Source organism: Bacillus rossius, chromosome 1 (assembly GCF_032445375.1).
Source record: "Bacillus rossius redtenbacheri isolate Brsri chromosome 1, Brsri_v3, whole genome shotgun sequence".
NCBI classification, from domain to species: Eukaryota; Metazoa; Arthropoda; class Insecta; order Phasmatodea; family Bacillidae; genus Bacillus; species Bacillus rossius.
The window spans coordinates 117,463,964-117,482,436 of record NC_086330.1 but is presented as its reverse complement, the minus strand read 5'-3'; the positions used below and the strand labels follow the sequence as shown (position 1 = coordinate 117,482,436).

The window sequence follows — 18,473 nt, the reverse complement described above, 5'->3', positions numbered from 1 at the left end:
CACTAATTTACGTATCTTTTTTTAATTTTTAATTTTTGATAAAATCGTAATCTTTTAATGTATGAAAACACTAGTTACTAATTGTTTTCGGAAAAAAAAGACCTAATGTTGATTACATCTGTTATTAGTGTCAACTGAGAATTTATTTGCATTTTCATAGCTGTTAGGTGCACAAATATAAATATTATATCTTGTATTAATGTACTTTTTAATATTAAAATTTCATTAGTTTTATTATTGAACGAGACTGTGCACGCACTGCGCACTGAGCGTACTTTGATGTGGGACAATAACCAAACGACTCGTAACAATTTCGCTTTGCGCCTCTCCTTCAACGCCTTCCCCTGCGCTTCCTCCTCTCAGGGTGTCTACCAGATCTAGTAAATGAAATTCCCTGATTTTTCCAGGTTTTCCAGGTCTAAAACTGAACTTTTCCAGGTTTTCTGTAACACAATTACGACATTCCACAAAACTGAAAAACTGCATAACAGTACATTGATGGGTTTCAAAGTATTTCAACTCACTTAAATTAGTAAAAAAAACACCTTCTTCCAGACGTGGCCAAAGTGACTCAATTGATGGCAAATAAAACATGCTGCTACAAATATTTCACACACTTACTTTTGCAAAAACATAAGTAAAAGGAAGCTCCCATCAATTTGGCAGTGACTCAACTTTTGCGTCTATTGCACTTGCTTCAGAACGAGCCAAATCCAACACTCGAGCCTTCTTCAACTGCAATTACTTGATCTCCTCTTCATCTCTTCTTTTTCTGCCTTCTTCTTGTCTGTAGCTTCCTTTTCTTTTTGTTTTGTTTGCAGGGCTTCCTTACGCCTACAACTAGCATTTCTTAAATACTGTAACATGGACTTGGTGATATCAACATGCTCTACACCTCCAGAACGTTGAACAAAGTCGTACATCTGTCTTTGTGCGATCAGTATTGCTTCCTGCAAGTTTTCAGTCAGCAAATTAGAATTTACTGAAAATCCTCTTTCCAATGATGCATTTCCATGGGAAAGTACCAACATCATCCTCACAAACTTTAGAATACCTGTTTTGGCAGCTACTGTATGTGCCTTAAGAAAGAGCATCCACAAGTGATCAAGGCGCCAGTCTTCTCGAGAAAAAGACGAGAACAGTTCTTCAGAATCTGGCGAGGAACATACCAACTGATATGATCACTCAATGTTATCAGCTTCTTGTCCTTATAGCCACTTGTTTTGAAGACAACATTCTAAACTGTAATTCACACACTGTTTCCTCACAACCGAATTTAAAGCCACAGACGGACATAAGCAGGAAATTCCCTTGGTAAGTTTGTACTTTACGGGACTTTTGTCTTGAAGTTTTTTTACTATAACCTTTAGACAAGTCCTAACATCATTTTTCAGTAACAGGACAGACTTTACTGGTAATTTCTCTTTCTTGATCGCATGGCGTATTGCATAACCCAACTTGATAAGCAGTCAATAGATTTTCCTGGTTATCTACATCCAATCGAGATACATTGTGTTTCTCCCTAAAGCTCTTCAGTACCTCTGGTTTCAAAAACTTTCCTGCCAAAGCTAATAAAATGTCTACCAGTGAATCATAGAGAAAAGGTGCCATGTGTGTTTCACTTTGGAACATTGTGAGAAACAATTCCAGCTTTGATGCCAAAGAGTAGAAGAATGTCAATTTTACTTTCTTCAAGAGCACTTTTAACTACACTGAAAGACACAGATGAAATAGAAACTTCACTGACAAATTTCTTTAGGTGGGGTAACGTTTTCATGGCACGCTCAGCAACTGCAGTATTCCATCTGATTGCACAAAATTTCTTGGAAAAAAGCTCTGATCCAGTTATTCTAATGTAATCTGCCCTCCTTGCAGGTACATGCATAAACAAATAGTAACTGTGCCTCAAAAAACTAACAACGTCCAATTGTATAGCAGAAATTCCAGTTTTGAAAGCACCATGGACCGTATGAAGCCCACAGCTACCAATATTGTAGCAACGATGGCGAATCTTCACCAAAAGTGTCGGTGATATGTATTTTCAAAGCTAACAAAAATGCCCAGTTTACGTTGAGGGCATCCATAGATACTTAAAATTAAATGCACCTGTCGGTATAATCCGAACGTGGGAAGCACATGCTGCAGTACGTACGTCAGCAGGATAACAGACCAGCTAGAACCAGTTTGTATCACGTGATTTAACGCCACTTCCGAATCCGATGGTAAATAAAAGAAAATGGACGTGGAAACTGTTCGTTATTTTCCATTCAAAAATAAAAAATGGGGCGCGATTCACTTGATGCTACGTCAATGCAAGCAGATCAATAAAGAAAAAACGTATCGCCAACTACAACCTAGCAAACAAAAATTCCCTGATTTTTCCCTGATTACAATATTCCCTGATTTTTCCAGGTTTTCCAGGTTTTCCAGGGTCAGTAGACACCCTGTTCTCTACATTATTTCCCTTCTTTATCCCTTATTCGTCATTCCTGCTCCCTCCCCTTTCACAAGCTCCGCCCAAGTGACCGTCATCTACGATCGGGTTCTGCGCACATTGGCCGTGGTGTTGTTCCAGGCGAATTCAGAACTGATACTAAAGTACTTGATACTTATCAAGTGTACTCGTTTGCCGTTCCTGATACAGGCGCGTATCAGTGCCAAAGTATCAGGTTGATACTTTTCGACCCACCTCTAGAAAATGCTTCATACTAAGTTTCAAAACTTTTCACATGTACGAAATATGAATGTCCAATATTTTTAGTAAATTCCTATTGTTACATTCATATATGAACAGTTCCTGTAACAACAAAGATGGAAGAGCAAGAGACATATTTATGCGTGTTACAAACCATTTGGTCATCATGGACACATGTACAGTACACATTTATAAGTAGCTTACTATTATAATTTAGTTCAACAAACTTAAGTGTGTTTAATTTTAATATTTTTTTTTTCCCAGTTGATTGAATTATTTTATGTATTTAAGATTATAGGCCAGTGTGCCTAATGTGATGTAGTAAGAAATTTAACATTTCGGATGGGATTGCCTGACATGATATGACTATTACTATGAAAGTGTTTTGTTTGTTTAGTTTGTGAGCAAATTTTAGCTCCTTATATGTTTTAACATTCATATTTTTCTTTGGGGTTTCCATCACATCACACGCCTAAAATACAGTAGAATCACTTTTTTACACTATTCATGGTGGTAATGGAAAATGATGTAAAATGAGGGAAATGTAAGAAAAGTTTTTTTTCTCAGAGAACTGTGATGATATAATAACTAAACATACCATACTCTATTCATTAAGCATTTCTGAAGCATATATAAACAGAATAATTAACATTAAAGTCCCATATTTACATTCTGTATAGTATAGAGTATAGGAAAGCATGCATACAGTATATGTACATACTTTCATCCTTTATTAATTATTAGCATCAGACATTTACACAAATGTATTTTCATTCCTTTGAAAAACCACCATGTTGAGCTGAATTTCCTTCAATGACTTACTGATTTTTCACAATTTTTTTCAGAGTTGAAATAGGTAGGCATGCCCATGGTATAAGGAAGGGGAGATGAAACCGTGCACATGTTTTCCCCCTCCACGCGCTCCCTCGCTACGTCACCTTGGTTGTAGCTTTGAAAATATATACTGTATAGAAGTCGCGAGTGGATAGGATTTTCTCTACGTTTTTCAGGAGCGTATGATGAGCAGCTTAGGAACTTCACTGCTGCAGGGCGCTGCAGTGACGCCCTGTATCGTCTTAGGTTGTTATTTGCACGTTAGAGCGCAGCACTGTCGCCCGCAGTCATTCCCTACACCCCCCCACCTATCATTCACTGCAGCTCAAGGTCGTTCAACGGGAGGGGGAAGGGGTGTTGGAAGAGTTCGACACTTCTCCGCTAGGGACCACCACAAGTCGATGCCCTAGAGATGGTGGCGATTGCGGCGGTGAATTAACCAACTACCTCAAAACCGTATTAGAAATTTTAACCTGGGCTGGCGACTTCTATACAGTATATATATTCAAAGGTTGTAGCCAGCGCTTTTCTTCCAGGCCCTTCCCATCCATTTCATCTGCGTCTCGTGCGAACGTTTGTTACTGTTGGTGCTCACATAATCCTAGTGCTTTTATGTAGTTGAAATGCCAAATTGTGCAGTGTTCGGATGTCACAATCATTTCAAAAAGACTCGAGATTCTGGCATAAAATATTTTTCTTTTCCAAAAAATGTTTTTTGCAGTAAGTGGGTGAACATATGTAAAAGGAAGGACAAATTCTGTGGTAGCAGAGGCAAGTTTAAACAAACATGATTTTAAGTAGAAATGTCACTTGTTTCATAATAGGATTTTTATTTTTTTATTTTTTTGTATGATTAACTGTAGGTTAAATTTAGGTCAAGGAATATATTTCGTGCAAAATAGCGAGTTATTATCTATAATAATAAAGTCTTTCACAGTAAAAAGGTAATTTATTGAATTTATTTATTAAAAATTAAATTTAAACATTATATATATACACACATTAATAAAAACTAAAATGTTTGTGTTTGCGGGCATCAGCAAGAACTGCAGGTTTTAGTTCAATTTTTTTTTGTTTGTTATAAAACTAACCTGTAAACACATCGAATGAAAGTAGGAATGTGAACCCTCTATACATCAAAAAGAAACATGCACATTTTTTCTGTCGTTGAAAATGTTCTCTTCAATGGAGTGTGGAGGACGTATATCATTACGTTTAAATATATTTAAGTATACAAGCAAAACCGTGAGATAATTATTATAAAATATAAAAAAAAAAAATAGGCTTACATACAACCACTTTTGAAATTCGAGACCTAATATGTTTGTTTTAAATGAATTCGTATAGGCTTTGGAAGGAGTTTATTTTTATTTCATTACGATATGTATTTAACTTAATAATGTTAAGGCAAAATACCGCTCAAAATGCGGTGCGTGAAAGTGAATTACTTTTCTAGTTACATGTGATGATACTGATTTTAGTAATATGTTAGTTACCTAAAGGTATTTTAAGATTTCAGCATTACAATCTGCTTGTGTTGTGTTATGTTGTTGGTTTACACACAATAATGAAAATTAACGTAAATGAATTCATTGTTTTGCTAATTTTATCTTTGCCAATTTTTCCATTTGAGTGTTTAGATAATGGTACAATTTTGTTTTGTCTCTCCGTGTAAGAATTTGTGTTTTACGTCTTAAATAGCATTTAACGTGTTAAAATAAACTGACGTTTTAAATACTTAAAAATAAAATTTGCAGGGATCATCGCTCAGTACATTCTCAGCGCATGTGCGTGTGTGCTCCATAGGCGAATCCAGAAAGGGAAGGGGGGCACAGGGGCATGTGCCCCCCCCCCCCCCTCCCCCCGATAAGAGTAATATACACTGGATAATAACAACTTCTGCAGTAATACAAAGGTATCATACTAAGTCCAGACAGATAATAGTCAGTTTATAAACATTGGACAAATAAATTTGTACCTAAAAATTTTGTAATGCCTGCAAGCTGTTTTTTGCTAAATATTGTAAAACTATTTGGTTTAATAATATGTTTTAAATATATTTTTAAAATATATTTTCTATCATTATTTATCTTTTTGTTTATTGTTTGTAATTAATTAAAATTAATAAATACATCAAAAGTGCTTACATTTACACATAAGTATTTATAGAAAATTTGTTTTGTGTCATGCTTTTTTTTGTAATATGTTTGTGTAATTCTTTGTCGCCTGCATCCATAATGTTTATTATCTCTATTTTATTATTATTCATAATAAATATTTTCGAAGTATATTCATTCCTATTGCCATTACCATTCTGTGTCATTTTATGTACAATCATTTTTTTTTTTTAGACAGTGTTGACATTCATGGCCATTACAGTATTTAGATAAATGCAAGACCCAGTCAACATTTGAAGTGATGAAACAGCCGAAAAATATTGCTTCATTAATTTTATTATTAATATAAACCTACTAATATATTTATTTAAACTGTATGTTCTAAATACATGCAATACAATGCACATAGCAAAGTATTTTTACGCTTCGTGGTAACTTCTAATATTCAAACGATTGTAAATAAACTGTCTGTGGGTGGTATTCCCGTAAGCGCGCTGCGTGTAGACCGGGCGGTGCGACCAAGGTGACGTCGTGTGCAGTGGAGGACGAGTTTGGGCGGCCGGACGGTTTCACCTCCTCTTCCTTACACCATGGGCATGCCTAACCTCTCAGCGAGTGGAACACGAGTACCTTTGTGCTCATCCGAGCACTTTAAATTGTTTAGTTTTTCATTAATTGAAAATGTTTTCCATCTTTAATATGCTGCCATTTTGATAAAATGATAAAATATGTACAGATTAAAATTCAGTATTACCCACAGTAAAAGACAAAATTTTAAGCTTATTTACTTTTAAATTTGTTACTGAGCATGTTACTTTTAACGGACGTTGACAAAGATGAATACCGTAAGTACAAACTGTACGTAACACTGTTTGTATAAGTTACTGATGGACAGTCGGGATTTTTATAAACTGAAGCGCTAGCATCGCATACTAACATTTTATCAAAGTCTGCAATTATCAGGCCAGCGTTGGCAACCTGTCAATACAGTTTTTAATGGAAGAGCATATTGAAAAATCCAGGAGCTACAGCACTAGTGTTTCCAACAGCATTTTGGATTTGGTATTTCACACGAAAGTGTTATATTCATATGTACAATGTACATGACAAAAACGGGAATAAAAAATTTTCTAGGTATAGTATCAAAAAATAGCATAAATTACGGGAAGCAGATTGCAGGCGCGTTGTAATCAATGGAAATGCATTTCATTGCGTCAAATGAGTTTCAAATGGGACCAAAATAAAATGGTGTAAATAAAGGGAAAACTTTAAAAGCAGTAATATAAAATGGGGGTTCTACTGCAACGTAATTACTGTGCAGTACTTTACAATTTTGTTTGGGAATGCAAGAGTGAATGATTTTAATACAGGCTAAGATTTTCCAGCATAATGTTGATGATCAATGATATTTAAAGAACTTTAATCTTTCCCTGTTTGTGGTTTTTAACACCACATGCTAACCTTCATAAATGTACTGCATACATTTAACATAGCTAAAATAGTAGTTGCCTTCAGAAAAAAACTAGCTGCCACATTGCACTGGGTAAAGTAGAAAGGAGGATGACGTTAATGCCACAAAAACAAACATTCACATTTAATACTTCTAAAACAGTTGAGAAACATTGTTAAACACAATTATTTTAACAAACACTGTTGCCTCTGATTCTTGCAAACAATATTTTCATATTTAATAATATTTACAATTGTTCCACTTCAGTTTCATGGGAGTGGTGCCACAGCAGTGACATGATGTATAATTAACATGCTTGCTGTGGAAAATGTAATTCTTGTGGTAAGAAGACACAAATTATACAAACAGTGGCATTAAACAACCTGCCATGGTACATCACAGATGAACAAGGATTTATAACATGACTAGTGAGGCATATTTCAATGTGAGTAAAGTAAAAATAGTTATATACAATTTACAATATAAACACCTTTATATATATATATACATATATATATATTAATATGTAATACAGTTCTAAAGAATAAGCGTATATTCACATGTATAAAAACATCCATTTTAAAAAATATATCTGCCAGCATAATTACCATTAATCCCTGTAAATCAATATTGTAACATTTAGAATAGTTCACGTTTTAGCAATTTCATAATAGTAAAAGTAATAAAATGGTATTACACTTATGAGTTATGAGATATCTTTAGCAGTTTAAGACTCTTTTTAAGCCTTTGTGTATTTGGTGTAAAACAGAACAGAAAAAAATTAACTGGAGAATTTATGGTTGAAAAAACAATTTATGAATGCAACTTTGAAGAACCTTCAAAAGTAATATTTGTTTAAACATAGAAACTTATTTATTGCTATTGAAATGAACATGTATTGTGCAAGCATATGTACAACACTATACCTACTATTTAGGGTATTAGATCAACTTTTAAAGTTTTTGAATAAAAAAAGTAATAAAGCTACATATATAAGTATTACATGTTTAATTTTGTCTGCACGAAGCAACAGTAATTTGGAAATGCTACATTATAATAAAAAGTTTAAAAAATATTATTTTCACGACACACAAGTTTTGCTTATAGGATACCACAATATTCTAACATACATAGAAAAATTGGTTGAATGAAATACTGTAAGTGCAGGCACCTATAAGCTCCAGTGCTATATTAATGATTACATACCGTGTTTTATCGCATAATGGTCGCACACGCGTAATCGTCGCAACCATACTTTAGGCTGTCAAAATTGGGATAAAAAACTTCTCGCGTAAACGTCGCATGATGTTTTTGATCCCGCTAGTAGATGCAGAGCGCTTTGTGTAGTTATCTTTTCTGTATAAAACTATGTATTTTAAAGTAGAAATCGAATATTTATTCGGTCATTACCACTTACTTAATAAATTAAAGGAAAAATACGAAGTTGTTTGATGTGTAAATGTTCTTATAAAGACATTTTTAAACGTTATTTCCTTTATCTGATCGTCTGCGTCGCCACGGTGAAGGAATAATCTAAAATTTAATTTCGGTCATTACCACTTATTTATTTAATTAACGGAAATACAAAGTTGTCTGACGTGTAAATTTTCTTTTAAAACCGTTTTTTAATGGTATTTCCTTTATCTGATTGTATGCGTTACCGCGGCGTACTGCTTACAAAAATGTAGCCAGCGCATCAATCATGTTTGGTTATGTTGCTTCCCGTATAGAGCGCGCGCACGTAGTCGAATATCAATATCTCACCGATTGGATGCAACGCGCGCTGTCTGTCAGGTGCCGAGTTGTGCTCTCTGTCAGGTGCCGAGTTAACTACATATGATAGCCCGCATTCTTTCGTAGCAAGTATGTACTACGACAACGTTAGTTCACGTCAGATTCAAGTGGCTTGCGTTCGCATTAGAGTTTTGGTTATTCTATTTAAAGTTGAAGAAAGGTTTTTGTTTAAGGAATTATTAATATAGATTGTTTGGCGTGCTATTGTATACTCCACCTTTTTTTAAATAAACGTACTTTCCATGAACAGGTTTTGTTTTTATGAATAACTTTACCTAACAAAAAATTTTTTTTCCTCATAAGTCATAATCATCGCACCCCTACTTTTCAAACTTGATTTTAGAATAAAATGTGCGACGATTATACGAGAATGGGAAGCACAGTAATCATCTCTATATCATTTTGCATATAGCACAGTGTATATAGAATAAACCACATTATTCGAGTGGCACATAAACATTTATTGCGAATTATTTAAATGAAAAATATGTCCATACAGGCAATATTACCTCCACGGCTACACTGACCCATTATGCGCAACACCATTATATGTGCAGTACACTCCGAATTATCTACGTTGACTTTCGATTCATTACTAATTCTAAAAATTAAATTTATTATAAAATTCTCATAGTTAACACTTTTGAGAACAAATTTCTGTTTGTTTTCATACTTTGTAATCCTATTGTACTAAATACATACCTATCAAACATCAAACTATGACACAATAACTAATCTCTTGTTTCACATCGCTTTGCAATCATGTGAAACTTGTGATTAAATGGAACCCATACACCCACACAACACCAGTGCATGCAACTGCATACACAAATTTTCATCCAAACTAATATTTACTGTCTTTCCATTAATGCATTAATTAATACAAACAATTCAGGATTATGCTTAGGGTGTTTGAATTTGTGAATTGTAAGGTTAGCTAAAACATGTCCTATGGTTTATAACATTTATACTATACTATAACTCCTAAATTAGTAGCAAATAATTAGTAGCTACTAATTAGTAGCACATATAACAAAGATTGAACTGAGTAGAATAATTAGTTGGGTAACCTTTTATGTGTTAGTTATGGTGGTATGAAGTAGATACACACTTGAACACAAGTATAATGTTGTATCTTATTACTATTTTAATTTTATCACACATTCACTAATTGATATCTATTATATGCTATAGTTGTTTGCCTCTCAAGCTATTCACTAAGAGGACGTGCTGGTTAGACTGCCGGGCAAAAATCAGGAAGATAAAATTCATTCGTTTACAACTTGTGAAAATTATATCTCAATCCAATGCCACTATAGACGTATGATATACTTAAGAGAAAATACTTTAACTGATTAAGTAATGTCACTGTATTATAACATAAATTTTATCAAGCTCACAAGCATGTGAAATATGATATTCATCACATTACAATGAAACCTAAAAGTAATAAAACAGATACCTTAAATTATTTTCGTAGTGCTCAGAAAAATTCTGTTTAAACTGGATAACTGTTTACTGATCAAATAGATTTTTACTTAAATTAGTATTAATATCGAGCAAATAGAGAATGCACAACATCTGGTGTTTGTGGTCCAATAAAACTCTGACAAGAAAATAGTCAAGCATAAAAATTCTCACTATTACCACCATTACTGTACTCACTACTTATGTTATAAGTGCCACTCATTTTCATATTTGGCCAACTCAGCATTATAGCAGGAAGAAGTTTTCTTAATTGATGAAATCTGATACATATGTTTTTTTGAGAAAGAATAAAAAAATTCATATTATTTTGGCACATAAAGGAATAATTACCTTTGAGAATCAGCACAGATGATTAGAAGTATACTGCATAACAACGAGCATTAAGCTACAAGATAACTAAAATATATTAATTAAAGAGATAAATCCTAATAAATAGCTACAGTAACAAGATGTGGCAGTCTTCAGCAGCGATACACCTACCACAATATGTACGTACGTACGTACAAATGGCATATCTGTCTACCTCTTCACTTCGCGTACTGCGACACTAGTGACGGAAGCGGCCGGCTGCAGTCTCTCCTTGTAGCACTTGGAGCAGTAGAAGCTGGACTCGGGGCTGCCGAAGAACCTGCAGTCGCTGCTGCGGCATGGCTGGGCGCCCACGATGGGCAGGCACACGCCCCAGGCCACCCCCTCCGAGCTCGGGCGGCTCACTTGCTCCACGGCCGGCAGGTCCCCACTCGGCTGGGCACTCAGCATGGCCACCGACACACTGCGAGTGCCAGCCACCGCGCTGCTGGCAGGCTGCTCTTGCTGCCAACAGAACACACTGTTCACTGCAGCTCTTCTCTCAACCTTCGCACATACTTTCTTTCCTAATCAATCATAAAGAAGGTGAAGAAGAAAAACCACAAAGTGTTTTAATTAACTACAATACTAACCTGTCAAACACAGTGTATTATTTATATTTTGTACTATCTTTAACACAGTTATTCAATTTTATGTGCTTCACATTTAATCAAAAATTATATACTATAATAATGTTTTATCTCTTCAGACAACTGCAAAATGAATTAAAATAATGAAATTATTTCTTTTTGTTATATTCATTAAACGACAGCTTATTCTTCAAGATGTTTCAAAGATTTTTATGTTCAATGTAAATAATATGTAATAGCATCACATGCAACATCAAAAATGAATATTAAAAATAACTATAAAAATTCATAATCTATAAATTGTTTAATTACTGTGAGATATTTAGTTTTTATACTTTTAAAAGGAATAGATATAAATGATAAAACAAAAAATTAACTGATAAGCCGAAGTATATGAAGTATTCTAATGAGGAATGTTGTATAACAAACACGCTTCAAGAATGATTTTAGTTTTAGAACTAGTATAAATTTTTAAAGCATAAACAAGAATACAGTTTTAACCCCCATGCAAAATAATGTGAAAGTGCTACCATTCATTAAACACTACGCTCTCATTCACAATAGGTGTTCACAATCCAGCTATATATTGATTTTGGTAGTCGGTTGTAAGACTACTTAACAGATTATTTTAACTTATATAAATTTCAAAAATTCTTAAATATGGATCTTCTGTAGGCAATGTGAATAACTCACTATAGCATGGTCAAAAATATAGTTTCACTATGTACAAATTTATGGTCCAGTGATGACCAACTTTATTCCCTTAACGAGCCAGCCAGATATATATTTGAAACCTATCCGAAGGCCAGACACATTTATAAATTAACATTAGATTTTTTTTCCCAAAATGTTTTATTGTGTTATTCTGTATGATAATAAATACAAATTATTTCATGTAATGGAATAAAGGAAAATAATCATATTAAAAATAGTATTTACAAAAATTAAAAAAATAATTCTAATATCTAAGAACCATAGTTGGTATACCATTAAACAATATATAGATTAAAAAAGTATAAATAATTTTTTGAAATATATCTGTGAGAATATTGTGGCTTCTGAAAACAGTCCGCTGATGAATTGTTCTGCATATTTGCAAACAAAGATGAAAATGCAATTTTTAATACACCTTTTAGCACCAAAATGTAACTAAAAACATAAAATTAATCAGCAATTTGACAAAACTTAACTTAAAATATAAAACACCTTTTATTATGGTAAATTCAATTGATGAAATTTATTTTACATAAATTTTGTACCGAAATGTATGAACGATATGGATTGTAAAAAACTAATATTACGTTGTTTGATCATGTATCTCTGTAGGTAGTTGCACGTTTTTACATTAATGATGTTGGCACATTTTACAAACACACAAAAATATGGCAATTTATATTTATTTTCCTGAGTAGTATTTTCTAGACATGCTTTTTTACTAATGTTTGTATTGTAAGTGCACCATGTGAAAGTCAAAATGAAAAATAAGTATTTATATGTGAAATTAGTATTATCAATATTTTAGTTTCATATTTGTTTAATTATTTACTATTTAATGAATAAAGACAACATATAAAAAAATAAAACAACACCAAAATTTCCTTTAATAAAATGAATTGAACCAAAAAATGAAACCATAAAATTTTGTCCATACTAATACATTTCAGTTTACTAAGTAATAAAACTCTTTATTAAAATATTCTTCCGGTGGGCCGTGTGAAATGAGGTCGCGAGCCATAAACAGTCCAGGGCAACCAGTTGGCCACACTGTCGTTTACCAAACTTTTGCAAAGAATATGTTTTAAAAGTTTTTGTTTGACAGAAGAAAATCATAAGAGTTAGGAACAATTTTTATTTACTCAAAATATTGTAACAGGAAAACTGTATGAAAAAATAGAGAGACACAAGTGATGTCAGTGTATCTGGTCGTGTAGATTGTCCCCAAGTAATTGTACAATATGTTTAAGAGTGGTATATAGAGAAGCGGCTACTTAGAATCCGGCGCGAGCAGCACAAAATACTTCTAGCCTGGGCGGAGTTTAGCCTTGGAGGAGTGGCCTACTAGGAGCGCGTCCTGGCGAAATGATGTCGGTGGAGGGGATGGACTCGGTTTACCCTCCCTCACTCCATGGTCATTCCCTCCTCATGACGGCGCGGTACGGGTCGGGATGTCTCGACAGCATTGCTACCTGCCTGCCTGCCTTCCCCGTACGAGCGGAGCGCCGCGCGAGCTAGTGGCTACACACAACGTTTCATTCAACTCAAATGTCAAATAAAGCGAAAAGTATGTTTGTCGTAATGGTAGCATTTTTTTACGCGTGTTTAGTAGTTCATAAGTAAAAAAAAAGATAAAATGGATTACTATGTTTTTGCTAAAAACACAAACTTTTACATGAAGTGGGAAAAGTGATATTACATCGTAATTTTCGAAGTCACGTGGATATTAAACGTTACATATCCTCCAAGGAACATGAAATTACCTTATTCTGCAAACAAATCTTGCCGAAGTTAAATATATTTTCCGAATCGATGTTATGTATTTTTTATAACTCGCATCTGTCAATGATAGTTGTAAAAGCTTTTCGAAATATTATGTATTATTTTTTTAAAAAAAGTGTTTGTGTTTTTATAACATGGAATAATCTCATTTGTAATTTGTTTCACTTGTGTCATGGCAATGAGTTATCATGCAGGTAGCATATATTTTATTTGGACGTGGTATAAAAAGGCACTATACAAAAAATCGTTACATAATTCCACATTATAAAACATGTATTTATTTCACATGTAATTCATACATTTTGTTTCACACCAATATACAATGTTCATTATGTTATAAAAGACAAATAAATTTAAAAAGAGCACTGTAAATTAAACCAACGTGGGCACGAGTTACTTCCAAGAGAGACAAATTTAAAAAAAAAATGTACGGTATAATAGACATTTTAAACACAAATATTTTTACATCACAAAAAACCCTTTCAAAACAGTTTGCAGAAAAGTCCAACAATCTTAAAAGTATGTAGATGGCCTTTAGAGAGGTATTTAAGAGAAACAAATGCTTAAATAGAAATAATTTTACAAATCCGATACAGTAAACGACAACAGATTATTTAAACAAGTTTAGTAGAATTACACACAAATTGGTTTTTACCTGTGACGCACAAAAAATGTACATAAGCTTTATATTTATAACTAGACAGGCATTTATACTATTTGATTTAATGCACACACACTTTTAAAACAACAAAACACAGAATTTAATTCAGCTTACCACTGAAGCAAAATATTTTTATGGTCGCTATTATACATTTATTTCGTTTCTCCTTTTTGTTAGGACTTACCAGACAAGAAGTTTATGCATACCGAACACTCTTTTTATGAAATTCTCTTGTTTCTCATTTAAAAATTTTACAAAATTTCTCAATTGGCTGCCAAATGAATTAATTTCCTTCAAACTAAGTAACAGTTACGAACACCTCAGTATTTATTCACCTAAACAAGCAATGTCTTCTATAATTTTAAAGCACCATTGCTCACTTGAGCATTTAACCATTCTGGAAAGCTTAACTCAGCTTTAAAATTTACATTATAGGTAAGACATTTTATTTTTTTACATATCTAAAATAATTACGGTAATGATTCTCTAGGTAGCCACTGAACGTGACCACACGGGCTATACTTTCTTATGCACACGTAGGTGCTGGCATACTAAAAATGAAGGTTCATGAAAATGCTTGGCATGGTTAAACGTTCTAGAAACAATGAGCAAGAATAATTTCCAGTATGAAAGGTGATAGTTTATGAAGCAAAGTGAGCAGGCGACTTAGATTGATAAATCAAACAGGTCACTATAAAAATTAGTTTGAATGATTATCCAAGACCAACATTTTCTTGAAAGTTCTGCAAAAGCTTGAAAAATGTTCACGTTTAATGTAATCAGGGTATAATATTCGGTTTTGTTTTGGACGATCTTCGTTTTCCCATGCATTTTATCTTATGACTTCTGATAGCCTGTTATGTGCGGCGGATCCCGAATTTCCATATTTCTTGTGTGTCTAGGATCAACTAATTCCGGAAGAACGCATTGTGTGTAAAATAAAACGAGTTTTGGCTCCATTTTTTTCTTTCCAGAATGTGTCGTCTCTGAAAATTTCCAATAGGTACTTTTAATTTCTTTTGGCTCGAAGTCCAGATGCCAAACAAGCAAATATCCCTTCTGGTTATGTGAAGTTGACCCTGGACTTGGTAGAAATATTCAGGATCTTTTTTAAATGAAATTACAGTAGGACTTTCTTCAGAATATTTCAAATACTTTATTTTGCCTTCTCGCATGGCTTCATTTATGTCCATTCCATATGCCGAAGCAGGACACTTTATTTCTACGAGACGACCTTCGCCAACAAGGCCATCGGGTGTTGCAGCAAGAAATGGGTGTTCTTGGTCAATAAAAAGACCAGCTTTACTTATATTAATTTTTTCCTGGTCTTCTAGCTGTTTGATGACTATTTCTTCGGACTGCCTGCCATGCTGTACTGCTGGAACATTAAGTATGTCATGAGAGTATATTATGGCTCTTACTAGGTTCTAGCAGGTTGTTGTTGGCTTCAAATAGGTTCAAACGTTTTATTACAAAAATTCTAAATCAGCGATAAATGTTTGTTCTAAATACCTTTCTTTCCTGTTGAACACTGCTCATTTCATACGCCATTTTATTAAGTTTTCAACGATGTTGATGTTTTCTATGATGATGGTGTCAGACACTTCCGTGGACCAATGAAAAACACCGGCTTCCGTTTCCAGCAGTTGGATTGGTGGCTGAAGTTTGGCGTATGATTTGGTGACTGTCCTGCAAAGATTAAAACAAAATATATTTGTGACATTTCGAGTATCAAAATTCCAAAAGTAACGGAATTTCCTATTTTGGCTCTCATATTTGAGTACAATTTTATAGTTGTGTGTTCCGCTCAAAATGTTGATGAATTACTCTTTAAAGGTAGTGAAATATTCAGTTAATTCTATAATCCTGCCTATAAACTCTACCACTGTTCGCAAACTAATCAGTAAATGTGGGATATGATGTAAGAGAGTTTTATTGTACACTAATATGACAAGTCTAATTCCAGAATGTAGGTACAGCACGAGATACGGGCATACACATGCATGCACGTACAAACTTGCATACAAACAAGTAACATTCAAAAACAAGAAATGCCTACGTGGAACAATAATAATTTATGTCATCATATATTTACTGAATGTTTTGTTTGCAGGAGAGCCATATTGTATATATCGTCCTTTACTAGAAAGCCTACGAGGCGAAAATTTTTCGCACTCAATATTTTTTATAAGGAAACATGGACAATCACCCAATGACACACTTGAATATTACAACATACAGCAGTAAGGATTCCTGGCGTTTTTACAGCCAAGCGGCTACCACAAGTAACACAATAATTTGTTGATAGTCGAACGCATTTGTAAACTGAGACACGCTCAAACAAGGGAAATGAGGTGGGGGATGAAGAAACTGTCTTTTGGAACCGAACACAGTGAGTTATCAATAGCTTGCCTTCCATTCTCACAATTATTCCCCCACCCTCATAACTTCACCCATACTGATTCATTTAATTATCTTTCGGCTTGTTTTATAATAGCACTAGTATTTTTCACATCACATGGACTTTTCTTGGACTGAATAAATGCCCTATTAGTTCACTTTTTAAAATTACTAATTTAAATTGATAATCGATGACATATGTATGGTCGTCAAGCCATAATAACTTCCTATGACTTGCATACAACAGTAATACCGAGTATCTAACTTTTCTTTAATCTGTCCGTAACACTAGGCCTATATATATATTTTTCCAAGAACAAATCCATAGAAGTTCAATTACTGAACTGAAAATTATTTATATGAAAAATTTAAGCCTTTCATTAGACTCTGAACGTAATAAAATGCTAATTCTAAATGTTATCGTTAAATACAGTTCGCAGTTTGTGTAGTATAAAACACTGGCTACTTACTCCTCATCAGGATTCAGAACCATATTTTCATTCCCTGCGTTGCTTGATCCTGGTAAAGAAAAATGAGCCGTCAAGTTAGCTGTTTGGGGATCAGTTATTGTGCTGTTGACTTCCTCTTGAACTGCACCATATTCTTCAACTCTTCGGATTTTTCTAAAAAATTAAATGCATTGTACAAACTAAGTTGTAAAATATGTTTCTTAAAATAGTTTTTAGCCGGTTTTGGAATTCTCCGGTGTTCTTTTACATTGATAAAAGAAAAATTAATATCGGTATCGCTATATCTTACCTTTGTTTCTGGTACTCAATCAGATCCGTTGGTCTTCTTTTCTTCCGTTTCGCACTTAAATAAAGTCGCCCTAACTTACCGATTAATTTGTCTTGCTTTTTTTCCATGCGTACCGACTAACAGAAAATTGTGTCTTTTTTATATTATGCGAAAGCTCACAAACAGCATTAACGAACCATTGAACGAATCAGCAGACTTAAAAATCTTTTACAATGTAGTTTGCTACCGAGTGAAGATTCTTTTCAAGCTACTCGCCAAGGAAATCGTCTGTCCCATGATAGTCCAGGAAAGATATGAAAAAAACATGGACAAATTGCAAGAAAAGGTTTTTTTTTACATCAAAATTCGCAGAAAAATTCGTAGAATAACATATACAAAATCCACCGAAATCCACTTTCTTTTGGTAACTTTTTTCCGGGTTTTGTCCCGGAAAAAACACGAAATAAAATAATAACTCAAAAACTGTGCATGTGACGACAAAACCTGTAGAGGCAAAAATTAAAGAAGATTAACTTTTCCATAACATATCCAAAGTTCAAGAAAATCAGCTTATAAATTCTGCTTCGTTTTCCGGAATTAGTCCCGGAAAAAAAATTAAAAATGAAATAAATCGCAAATTGTGCACTTTACAGCATAATGGTTTAGGAAAAAGATAAAGTAAACAATGTTTATCATAATATATGAGAATTTAACACAGATCAACATTTAATTGGTTTTTTTGTTTTTTAGGAAATGTCCCGGTAAAAAGTTATCGAAAGCAAAAAAAAAAACGGAAATCGTGCACTGTACTTCAAAATAAATCGTGAATTAAATTATGGGCAAAAAAAATTGCATTATATAA

General features: G+C 33.7%; 1 protein-coding gene across 8 annotated transcripts in view; it reads right to left on the bottom strand.

The window, feature by feature from the left end:
• Positions 1 to 767: 767 nt before the first annotated feature.
• Positions 768 to 18,473, bottom strand: part of LOC134543001 (OTU domain-containing protein 7B-like) — a 107,554-nt gene continuing 89,848 nt past the window's right edge. For all 8 annotated transcript variants that reach the window (XM_063387727.1, XM_063387665.1, XM_063387675.1 and 5 more), the window contains one exon: positions 768 to 11,191. In XM_063387727.1, the coding sequence (XP_063243797.1) occupies positions 10,898 to 11,191 (294 nt within the window). In that variant the 3' untranslated portion in view covers positions 768 to 10,897. The remainder of the gene's footprint in view (positions 11,192 to 18,473) is intronic.